Source organism: Cyprinodon variegatus, unplaced genomic scaffold (assembly GCF_000732505.1).
Source record: "Cyprinodon variegatus isolate N-32 unplaced genomic scaffold, C_variegatus-1.0 Scaffold514, whole genome shotgun sequence".
Lineage (NCBI taxonomy): Eukaryota > Metazoa > Chordata > Actinopteri > Cyprinodontiformes > Cyprinodontidae > Cyprinodon > Cyprinodon variegatus.
Genome location: NW_015150967.1, coordinates 414,865 through 427,175, shown reverse-complemented (window position 1 = coordinate 427,175; position 12,311 = coordinate 414,865). Strand labels below are relative to the sequence as shown.

Below are 12,311 nucleotides of genomic sequence, written 5' to 3'. Positions count from 1 at the left end.
AATTTTGTGAAGAGAGCAAATTTTAAAGAAAGTATAGGCAATACAATCCAAATCTAAGCAAAATTTACTTATTATTTGAATTGAGTAATTTCCTTTCATTTTGAGGAAAGAACAATATTCCTTTATTAAAGTATAGCAGTTTTAATAACTCTTAGCAGGAGATAAACAGATGAGCATCCATTCATTATTAAAATGTATGCAGCTTGTTTTTGTATTAATGCATTATGCTGTAGCACAGTCCTTTTGCTAAAGCAAAACTTACCAGGAAAAAACCTCGAAAACCTCAAACTCAACGCTATTCCTGACATTTTGAATTAGAATAGCTTCCTGGATAACTTCCTGGAAACTTCCTGGAAGTGGAAACAAAGTCCAGTGGATTGTTTTTATTTTATTTTTTTGGAATGACTATGACCTGGAGGACTGAGAACGTTCACCAGCAAAACTGACCAGGCTACTTCCAAGATGGTTTCTTGACTATTAGAAAATGTTTTGAAAAAAAGCAGTTTCTACCGTCATATGATGCAAATTCTTTTTAAATAATGTAATAAAATATGAGGGTAAAATCTGCATACTATAAAAACTTAACTTTGCAACAGGCTTCATTTAATACAGCTTGTTTTTAGCTGGACTTTGAGATTATAATTGGAATTTTAGGGGGATATAGTTGGATTAATGGTGCACTCTGGTTTCTAATGGTGATAGAACTGAACAGGACTGTTCTGATGATCTACGGTTGTTAGACATTACTGGGATGCCATTTGCTCACGCAGCAGATCATTTCTACTTTCCCATTTGTGCTGACCTTAAAAAACGAGCTTGCTGATACCATTATGTTTAGATTTATTACTATTTTAAATGTCACACTAATGCACTTACCTCAAGCCTATAAAAGCAAGGACAACAACAAGTGAAGTAGAACAAAATCTATTTCACCACATTTATTCCCAACGTTTATAAGGCTACCTACTTGGAGAATGGATATGTCATCGTTATAAATATTCTGCTAAATTATGACCAATGAAAGGATGTATACAATGATTAGAATGAAAATTACCATAGCTATCAATAATACCTAGCACTGCATGGCACTATACAAATCATTTTTGTCTTTTTACAGTAATATTTTGTTTGAAAGTTTTACAATAAAAACATATATTTCAACTGAAAAGACAAACCCAACAAAATAAATATACCAAACCAAAAGCAAAAACAGAAAAAAGGCTATCAAGAAGACATGAAATACAACAATGATGTAACAGGGATGATGTGGAGCTGTGTTAAAATTATTCAAGTCTGGGAATAATGATTAGTGTAGTTTAGATGGACTACAGATTCAATAAGTTTCCTTATAAGAGAGTTGATGTTAAAGGGTCAAATTTCTACTTGTTTTTTGATTGATTGATGACTTTAGCAAAATTAATTTTGTTCCATGTGCAAAGCAAGGCTATAATAATGCTGGAGGAGTGTAAACGTAAGAGTCATTGGAAAATTAAGTGTCTACATTTAGCGATGAGCAAAACATGTGTATTATTTTTATTAAGAGATTGTGTCATAAATCAAAACCAAGTTGTGGATATAGGGGAAGGGAAAATAGTTTGTTTTCCTATTTTTAAAAGCCTTAGAAATAGTAGGATGCATACTTTTAAGTACCCTTTACTTGGACAGCAAAAAAAAAAAAAAAAAAAAAAAAAAAAAAAAAAAAAAAAAAATATATATATATATATATATATATAATAAAATCCATTTTCCTCAGACATCAACTAATTAGTAGTTTAAATGTTTAAATGTTGATAATTTAATCTAAGTATAAAGCCAGCCATTCTGTGAGGATGCTAGAAAACAATAAAAGGGTCATTGAATTTGAGTTAAACAGCGAAGAGGTTACTGATACAGATCTGGAGAAGTTTAAAACACAGACTGTTTATAAAGCAATATCCCTAATTTGAAATATCTCACAGATCACTGTTTATTTTATCAGCCATAAAGCAGAAACAGATTTGCCCACCAAGCATTGACCAAACTCTAGAGGAGCTGCAGAGGCCCACAGCTCAGGTGGGAGAACCTATTGACAGGACACATTTAGTCATGCTTATGGGGCCTTTATAGAAGAACAAAAAAAAAAGGAAAGCCATATGAAGTTCCTTTTTATTCTGACTAAAACCATTAAAGCTACAAAAATGTGCATGATTTAGGGTAAACGTATTATCCATCAAAGTGAAGTATGGTGGGGGCTAGAAATGGCCATCGTTTGAATTGAACAATCCCAGTTCTTTGTTCTAAATATGGTTTGTATCGATTCTTGATTCTTTAGAGAGGAAGGAATAATTATCAAAGTTTATACATTTTAAATTATGTTGATAACCATAGTTCGTTCTGGATTAAATAGTCCAAACTCCTTCATGAATTTTAATCACTGAAGTTTTAACTTTGCATAATCATTGCAATAAATCATCACATGGTTGTTTTTTAGAAGGCATACAAATACTATACCTATGAGCTCTGATATAAATCATGTGAATTTTCTTTTCCAGGTTTACACTTTCACATTGAGAGTTCATTTGAAACCATTAAAACACAGTTGCACATATCCAGTTTCTGATGCTGCAGGTACATATGCTGGACAAAACAGTTTTATTATTTTATTTACCCTATTCTGACTGTGCTATGATATAAGAGAGGGGCAGACTCCCTCAGGGAACCTACTTTAACACTAAACAAGGCTCTCATCCTCAATCTGACGGTGCACAGGTACAATATAATCCCATTGCAAGTGCTGCAGGTAGCTGATTGATGAAGTCAGTCAGTCAATCTTTAATCAACGTTAAGCTACAAGTTTACACAGATAGTAACACATACATACACACACAAACATACACACACACACAATCTGCGGACTCTTCTTTGCTGGTATGTATCTTTGGATTGGTGGACTGGGCATCAAAATTAGGAATTGAAAATGTCTGATAGGTCCATGTCTGAAAGGTCCATGGAGAATTGAAAGGTTAGAATTGGTTCAAAGGTTTTTCATGTTCAAAAGTATTTTGAAAACATTTTTTTTCTCAATGGCAACTTTGTGCAGATCAAATAGAATCAAAATAAGTTTTTCCTTTTTTCTAGTAATGGTTCAAAAAAATCTATTTCATGTTGAAGTTATAAGAGAGACAATAAATTAATGCAAATTATTGTAGGTGACAATTATTATAGGACCAATAAGATATTAAACAAAAGGTAACGTACAGTTATAGAGGAACATTTATCTTTTTCCAGAAACCAAAGCATATGATAAAAAAAGTGTTGCTGCCCCCTAGCGGCATCTACTGCAAACTCTTTTTTTGGGGGGGGTGCGTCTCCTCCAAAATAGGTCTAAACATGTTCATGCAGGGAGTCATAAAAATATTTTAGAAAACAGACGTAATGACAACCACAGACTCCAATTAATAAAGGTAAAACATATCGCTTTTATTCTGAAAGGTCAAAGCCAGCGTCACTACCGTATTTCATAGTGTGTGCGTGACCTACAAAACCCCAGCAAGGGCTGGCGTGACAGCTGTTTTGGAAGTTAAGGTTAACTGGCGCTCAACTGTTTTCACTTCTTTATTAAATATGCGGGCACGGAAGGACATAAGATAAACTTGAGTCAGTCGCATCTCAAGGTTCTTTAGTACTCAAAAACACTCCAAACTACATCAGAAACAGCTGGAAGTGAAACCACAGATGCTCCTTCCTCATTTCCTTATTTTAGCGCATTTTTCAACAACATGCAAGAGCATCCTGTTTAATGTGGTGCTGTGAAGGTCTGAAGTTTGGCTGTTATAAACTGAGACAAAGAAAAACTGCTGGTAAGTTTCTACAGTCAGCAGTGATTCAAATTTGTTGTGTTTGTTTGATAAATTTTTCATTCAGTTTTGACAGCCAATGCTCTACATTTTCAGAGAGAATGTGGAAATCACACTTGACACTGATTTTATTATTTTTGGTAGACAGAAAAGAGAACTTGTTTTTAAACAGAATTGATCTGAAAGGAAATAGATTTTTCATGGCTGCATACAAATTGATCCTCATTGTAAAATACCTTAAGCGCTCCTTTGTATGACGTAACATTGTAAATCTTATTTATATCAGTTTGTGTTTCTCAATGCACCTAGACTATTATCACATTGCAGTTGATCTTTTCTTTTTCAGATCAATTCTAAGAGACGTCTTTTAGAAATGCTGCAGATGCATCAATCCTTTTACCCAGCATGGGTCATTCCTGTATACATCATTATTGCTGTGAGTCCACATCAATGCATGGCTACCTGCAATGTGCAAAATGGCAGAGCTGACTGCAGTCATCTCAGGCTGAGCTCAATCCCTCAGGATCTTCCCAGCAACATCACCAGCCTGGACATGTCTCATAACATAATGACAGCGGCTCTCCCAGAGTCATTAAAACGATACTCAGGACTTTTGCACCTAGACATCAGTTACAACAGCATCAAGAACCTGGATGTGGACTTGTGCAGGAACTTGCCTCAACTGCTTACGCTAAACTTGATGCATAACGAAGTGCGTTTGCTGAAAAGAGAAGATTTAAGCCACTGCTGCAAACTAACATGGCTGAATATGGCCAGCAACAGGTTAAAGCTCCAAGGGGAACCCTTCTCCTTACTGAAGGTACTGTACATCTATATTTTGTCAGATAACTAATAGAAAATAGGTAAAATAAAGTAAAAGTCACTATATGAAATTAATTTGAAACACACACACATTACTGATCTAACGATATATTTCTAGGTATTGGTTCAGTTCATTTCTATTAAAACTGGTTAAGCTTATATGAGCCCAAACCTGATTGTCAAGAAAATGTCAGAAGGAAGTAAATCTTGCTGCTATTAAAACAAACTGGTTTTCCTGAATACCTACAGTAAGCAGAGCCTTGGGCTGACACATTATGCATTGATTTAGTAACTTGTGCATAACAAAAAACCCTGACCAAGTATTAATTGCGGTACTATGCACTGCACTGTACAGTACATAGATACCTTGTGGTTTTAATTTTTTTATTTTTTTGCATTGGCCTGTGTAATTTTCAAATTTTGGGAGGCAATTGACTTATTAAACATAATCAACAAAAGTAAATAAACAAATGAAATCTCCCCTCGGTGTAGACATCCCGTTCCTTATTTTGTCACAGGGCATGTTTTTCCTACAAAATGATAGATTGTAGTAAGATGTTTATACTGCCCGAACCACGGCTGGCCTCAGCATCTAATCAGTGCCCTGCAGGGGCCCATGTCAGCTGGAATTTAATTCTTTTGATCATGACATAGATGAAGGTAGGAATCCAGAATAACTGGTTATTTGAGAGCTTTGCCTTTTGGTTTAACTCTTAACCCCCGCTATATACAGTTGAAATAAATCTCTCTCTTGAGTAGGACTGGGTATTTTTGCCAAAGTCCTGAATCGATTCAATTTTGATTAATACAGTTCTAAGTCGATTCATTTTTAATCGATCTGTTTTTACAATCATGAAAGTGGTTCAACTGTGTGTCAGAATACTCACGTATTTTATTTTTTCCTGTCACATTAAACACAAAGTGCAAACTTGTAAATCAGACAGTTTAAGCTTGAGAAGTGAACAAAACCTTCTCATAAGTGCAAACGTGTTTGTGAAAAGTGAAAAAGTGAATCCGCAATCGTGAGACAGCGGAGACACAGCAGACATGCATGACCTGCATTATGTTTACTGCACAAACCATATTTGCAGCGTTGTCTGTAACAGCTACAGGGTGCTTGCTGGTCAGCCCCCAATTGTTAATGCCTTCAGTCCACCTATTGGCTATATTTCCAGCTGTCTGGCTTGAAGTAATCTTGAGTGCATCTTTCCTGCTCATTTGAATGTGAACGTCACGTGCATCACTATAAAAATAATCAATCCCTTTTCTTAGACATCGATCCTGCAAAAATGTAAAGTACCGGTAATTGATTTAAAATCGATTAAATTGATTTTTTTTTTTACCCAGCCCTACTCTTGAACCTCTATTTTTAATATAATGAATGTTGCCCTGCGATGGACTGGCGACCTGTCCAGGGTGTAGCCCACCTCTCGCCCATAGACAGCTGGCATCAGCACCCCTCGTGATCCCAGCAGGGAGAAGCACTACCAAAAATGGATGGATTATCTTACATTCTCTTATTAAGAACCTTTATTAACTTTATACTGTTAGACTATCCTTGGTATTGTGTTAAAGTTATTGTGTTAAAGGGACATTTTTTTAAGTAGATAGAAAATTGTTTAAAAAAAATCTCTGATCCCTCCTTCTCTCTTTTGAACTTCAACTCTGAATGCATAAAGTAAAGAATGCCTCATAGTACTATTTTGTTAGGCAATATGACCTTGTTTGTTAGAGTTGTTAGAACCCTTTTTGTCATTAAATTCATGAAGATCATGCAAGAAGCTCCAGGTGCCAACCAGATTATAGTCTTTAATATTTTTTTCTATTATTGTCAAAGGATAGTCATGTCTACAGTATATACAATATTGGAGATGATTAGAGATGTCTTAAAAGATTGTTTTAAGTTAGGGCTGCGTTAAAATAAATTACAATGATCAGAGGTGGGTAGTAAGCACTAGATTTACTATATTAGATTTACTTAATTAGCTTTTTGTCAAATATATACTTCTAGGAAAAGTTTTACTGCAATATACCTTTTACTTAAGTAATAGTTTGATACGATTTTACCTCTCTTACTCAAGTCAAATGTTTGGTCACTCCATCTATCATCAGTAACTTTACTTAGTAATTAAAAAACTTATTTAAAAAAATGCTGCGCTCATAGACATGCAGTTAATGTTTATGTTAAAATGAGAGTTTTTTTTACTGTATATTAGCTTAATTTAACCTACAATTACATTTAAAGCTATTAAATACACAGTGTACAAATATGTAAATGTAATCGGTTTATTTTCTCAGTTACACTATTTAAATGTTTTAATTATTCTATGGTAATCTTTCAAATATCAGAATTTATACATAACTCTACATTTTGGTATGTTTTTATTTTCAATATCAGATGTAATGATAAGTGAATTTGTACGTGAGTTGCCTTTTTAACCAAATACTTTTTAAATCTTACTTGAATACTTTTTTGGATGGTCAATTTTTACTTTTACTTAAGAAAAATAGAATAAAGTATTGTTATTCTTGCTTGAGTAAATTTTTTGGGTACCCTCCTACCTCTGATTGTGATACAGAAATCTCCTGGTGGCTATTATTCAGTTTCACTTCTCCTTTTTTCACTAACAGAACCTGAAATATCTTGATGTCTCTATGAACAAACTGCAGTCAGCAATGCTTGGCACGACCCCTCAGCTGCCCAGCCTGGAAACTCTCAATCTTGGATATAATGATTTCACCACTTTGAAGACAAACGACTTTTCTTTCCTGAGGGATTCACCTTTTCTGCAAAAAGTCAGCCTGATATCGTCTATGTCCTTAGAAAATGTAAGTTGGTTAACCAGCAAAGAAAACTGAAATATTGTTGTGAGTGTTTGGAACTTGTAAATGTAGCATTACCTGAATTTCAGTTATCTGTTTTGTTTCCTGTTTTCTGTTTCATTGTAACATTTCTGTGTTTTGTTTTTTTTCCAGTTGGAGTCTGGTTGCTTTAAGCCAATTTCAGGCCTTCGTGTGTTGTCCCTTGATGAAAGTCGTAAGGGCAGCTTGTTCATTTCCGCTCTCTGTACGGAGCTATCTGGAACAGCAATTGATTTCCTGTCTCTTAGAAAAATTTCGCTGCTGAAGCTTACCAGCCAAACCTTTTCAGGATTGAAGGAAACAAACCTTACCTTTCTGGATCTTTCGTCCAATAGCTTAAGCAAAATTGAAGATGGCTCCTTTCAATGGCTGTCTAGACTTCAGACTCTAAATTTGACAGATCATAACATTGGGCACCTAACAAATGGAACCTTTCAAGGCCTTAATATGTTGAAAACACTACTGCTGTTGAAAAAGAAAGATCAGAAATCCCATCTCCTTGTCGATGATTTCTCCTTCCAACCACTAAGCAATCTTGAGAGCCTGATATTGCAGAACACTGCTTTGGTCAAAATCACAGAGAATACTTTCAAAGGCCTGACTCGTTTAAAAAAGCTTGATTTGAGCTGGAATCCTCAAACAGAACGACAGCTCACAGATAAGACCTTCGTCTCTCTTTGTGATTCACAGCTTAAAACATTGAATCTAAATGGAATTGCTTCCGCTGGCATCAAACCTGGGAGCTTTTCCTGTCTTAAAAATCTCTCTTTTCTTTTTCTAGATCGTAACTTTATTCGGCAAACATTCCTTGGCAAAGAATTTGAAGGTCTTTCTCAGTTACAAGAGCTTCACATAAGCAATAATACTCAGGCCATTTATCTAACCCCTGAGTCATTTGTAGGGGTGCCCAATCTTAGAGTGCTGACCCTGGCGAAGAGTCTAACAGCCGAAACCTTGAACCAGGATTCCTCTCCATTTCGTCCATTGTCCAATCTCACTGAATTGGATCTAAGCAACAACAACATTGCAAACATCAGACAGAATATGTTAGAGGGGCTTGAGAACCTCCGGGTACTAAAGCTCCAACACAACAACTTAGTTAGGTTGTGGAAGCAGGCTAACCTTGGTGGACCTGTTCTGTTTCTCAAACATACATGGAGGCTGGAACACTTTACCATAGATTCCAATGGAATGGATGAGATTCCAATTGAGGCTTTCAGAAATCTGACCCACCTCAGGGAGCTTAGCTTGAGCAACAATCTATTAAACAATTTTCAAGACTCTGTTTTCGATGATCTTACGTCGCTTGAAGTTTTACGTCTGGAGAAGAATTTTATCACTTCTGTCAGACCAGAAGTGTTCAGAACTCCCATGCACAACCTCAGCCTCCTTGTCATGGGTAAAAACACCTTTGATTGCACCTGTGAAAGCATCCTGTGGTTTGTCACATGGTTGAATACCACTAATGCTACTATTCCAAATCTCAGAGACCAGTATATATGCAACACCCCACCGCTTTATTTTAATCGCTCCATAATGGACTTTGACCCACTCTCTTGCAAAGACATGACCCCATTTCAGGTGCTTTACATACTAACCAGCACAGCTGTTTTATTGCTGATGTGCAGTGCCTTTATTTATCGATTCCATGGCTGGAGGATTCAGTTTTACTGGAACATAATGATCAATCGCATATTAGGGTTAAGTGATGCCAGACTGGGGGAGGGCAGAGAGTTTGAGTATGATGCATATGTCATCCATGCGGAGGAAGATGCCCGCTGGGTGGAGAGACGATTGGTCCCTTTAGAAGACAAAGACTGCCAATTTTTTTTGGAGAATCGAGATTCTGTCAGTGGCATGTCCCAGCTTGAGTCCATCGTGAATAACATGAGAAGATCAAGGAAAATCTTGTTTGTGGTGACCGAGAGTCTTCTCAAGGATCCCTGGTGTAGACGGTAAATAAAACACACTCTTCATTTACTACATTACTACATTTAAATACATTAATTACAGAAAGAGGTAATATGAAGTCATGCACATGACAGTATTCTTTAGTTACTTTAATAACTCAAGAAAGCAAAGCACTATTCTATAGTTTTGTTCTTTCACTTCATGATAGCTGACCCCAGCATGTTTAGATCGGCGCTTGGTTTGGTCGTTGCTAACTTCTACAGAAGTTTCAATGCTTACCAAAAATAGGTGTTTTTAATTTGCTGCTTGTTTAGGCACATTTTTAAGTTGTGATTAAATTTAGAACAACAGAATCGACCTGCTTATTTTACTATTTTTTTATTTATATATGAACCATTTCATTATTTTGTGTGATATTATTTAAGTCTCATTTACTATACACATTAATTGACTTCTAATAAGGCTATTGAATTTTTTCACCATGTTAATATTTGTTTTTATTTCTTCTTATTTAGATTTAAAGTCCACCATGCACTACACCAGGTCATTGAAGCCAGCAGGGACTCGGTTGTCCTAATCTTCCTGCAGGACGTGCATGACTACAAGTTGTCGCACTCACTTTTCCTCCGTAGAGGCATGTTGCATCAAAGTTGCATCCTGAACTGGCCTCCGCAAAAGGAGAGGATCCCAGCCTTTTACCAGAAGCTTCTTATTGCCCTTGGAATGACGAATCGACTGCAGGAGTGACCTTTTTTTATTTATTTTTTTTATTTGCCATTCTTTGTTTCTTTTTTTCCTCTTCCCTTGCTTTGTAAATAGTCTGCTTAGACATCTAAAGAACTATTTTTTATCTACTTGTATAGAGTGACTTAATATGACTAAATTGCACTATGGCATCCCAGAATGTAGACAGGCTACATCTTGGAGGACAAGCAGAGAGCATAACTATGATGATTTATGGAGGGAATGTTTCTTTTTGTCTATGGTTAGATCCATACTAGATGCCAAAGAAGAGGTATAATCTGAGTTATACCTCCTTGTGTTACCAGTTATTTGATACATCTATGTTGTTAAACTCTTTGCACAGGAGCAGGCCCTAAGCACCAGAGCAATAGACGCTCAGATCTACCACACCAGACAAGACCCCAGGTGCAGACTATGCAAAGAGGCCCCTGAGACAATCCAGCCCATAACTGCAGGGTGTAAGTTGCTGGCAGGGAAAGCTTACATGGAGCACCATAAACAAGTGGCTGGAATAGTGTACGGGAACGTCTGTAGTATGGGCTGGAAACCCCAAGGTCAAAGTGGGGAACATCTCCAAAGACGTTAGAAAATGACTGAGCCAAGATGCTGTGGGACTTGCTGATACAGACAGACTGAATGGTGATGGCAAACCAACCAGACATTGTGGTGGTGGACAAAAAGCAGAGGAAAGCCATTGTGGTTGGTATAGCAATACCAAGTGAATGCAACATCAGGAAAAAGGAAAATGAGAAACCAGAGAAATACCAGGGGCTCAGAGAAGAGCTGGAAAAACCTGGAAAGTCAAGGCATCAGTGGTGCCCGTGGTCATTGGGGCACTTGGGACAGTGCCCCCAAACTTGAGAAGTGGTTAAAGCAGATCCTTGGAAATACATCAGACAGTGCATTAAAAGTGCAGTTCTAGAAAAAAAAAGGCGTAAACCGGAGGGAGAGTTTATATGAAGAGTTTATATTAATATGTACGTTTATGTATATTCATATTATTGCTTTTGCAATATAATTGCAATAAAAAAAGATGCAAATTTCAAATCGCAGTGGAACTCCATTTTGGTCACATTCCAGTTTTCACTGCAGCCCTTTAGGCAGTGCACTTAAAGTAGGTTTGCCACCACGCAGAAAGGTAGAGTTGCAGCTATCATGCAGATCCATGCATGTGAGTAGAAATAAGCACCTTTTCACAAAAAGGTTACAGTACAGATCTAGAACAATGGACTCTGGAGAAGCAAGCTTTTAAATTTACAAATAAAATAAAAACCCTAAAAACATCTACATGCTTGTGGTTAGTGAAAAGGAAAATCAAAATGGAATTACAATGCAGGTTAAAAGTTGCAATTTTCATTTTTTGGCAACATCGTTCAGCCCTAATTCATAAACAACACAAAGTGAGGATAGTGACAATAAAAGAACCTCATTGATGGGAGTTGCAGTAAAAACTAGTGCAATTTTTATTTATTTTAACAAGGTTTTAAAAATGCTCAATGTCTGGGCTTTTCTAATATTTAAATTAATACATTTCCTGAGTCTCGGCGCAGCCACAGCAAATAGTTCATGACCTCTATTTTTCAGCCAAGATCTTGGCACAACCAAAACAAATTGATTTTTTGATCTTGTTGATTAAGCTGGAACATGGACCTTAAAAGGCTCAGATAGATTGATGGGAGCTAACCAATGCAAAGATAAAAAAAAAAAAAACATCAATAAAATGTAAAAACAGATCATGTAGCCGACTGGAAGCCAGTGCAGTGAAGCCAGCACAGGAGTTATCTGATTACCCTTAACCTGTTTCCAACTCTAGCATCAGTCTAGTTGTTTCCAAACTGCACAGTATCCTACTGCTGTATTATGACAAATTCCACTAACAGACTTACCAGATATGATTATTGTAAAGGTAATACATTTTTTTAGTAAAGTCTTTATGCTGAATACCAAGGAATAAAATGCATGAGTTTAAAAAGTTGAGCGTGAGCAAAGGAATATCATTCTATGACAGAGGAGTCAATGGTAACTCTAAACAAATATGTTTTAAGTCTAATTAAACAAAAAATGAATGGTGCAGAGGATCTTAGGAGTCTAGAGAGTTAATGCAACAAAATGAAATCTGATATACAATATTTTGGC

The 12,311-nt window shown here is 36.3% G+C and overlaps 1 protein-coding gene across 1 annotated transcript; it reads left to right on the top strand.

Moving 5' to 3' along the window:
• Positions 1 to 3,524: 3,524 nt before the first annotated feature.
• On the top strand, positions 3,525 to 11,133 carry tlr3 (toll-like receptor 3). The gene is made up of 5 exons (XM_015390799.1): positions 3,525 to 3,839; positions 4,183 to 4,656; positions 7,290 to 7,487; positions 7,635 to 9,475; positions 9,947 to 11,133. The coding sequence occupies exons 2-5, from the start codon at positions 4,210 to 4,212 to the stop codon at positions 10,176 to 10,178; spliced, it is 2,718 nt and encodes a 905-aa protein (XP_015246285.1). The 5' UTR covers positions 3,525 to 3,839; positions 4,183 to 4,209; the 3' UTR covers positions 10,179 to 11,133.
• The last annotated feature ends 1,178 nt before the right edge of the window (positions 11,134 to 12,311 follow it).

Bases quoted from the DNA above. Each gene is read 5' to 3' on its own strand.
- tlr3 (XM_015390799.1), top strand. From the start codon at position 4,210: ATGCTGCAGATGCATCAATCCTTTTACCCAGCATGGGTCATTCCTGTA. The intron at 7,488-7,634 runs GTAAGTTGGTTA...TTTTTTTTCCAG, and splicing joins CGTCTATGTCCTTAGAAAAT to TTGGAGTCTGGTTGCTTTAA. The intron at 9,476-9,946 runs GTAAATAAAACA...CTTCTTATTTAG, and splicing joins AAGGATCCCTGGTGTAGACG to ATTTAAAGTCCACCATGCAC.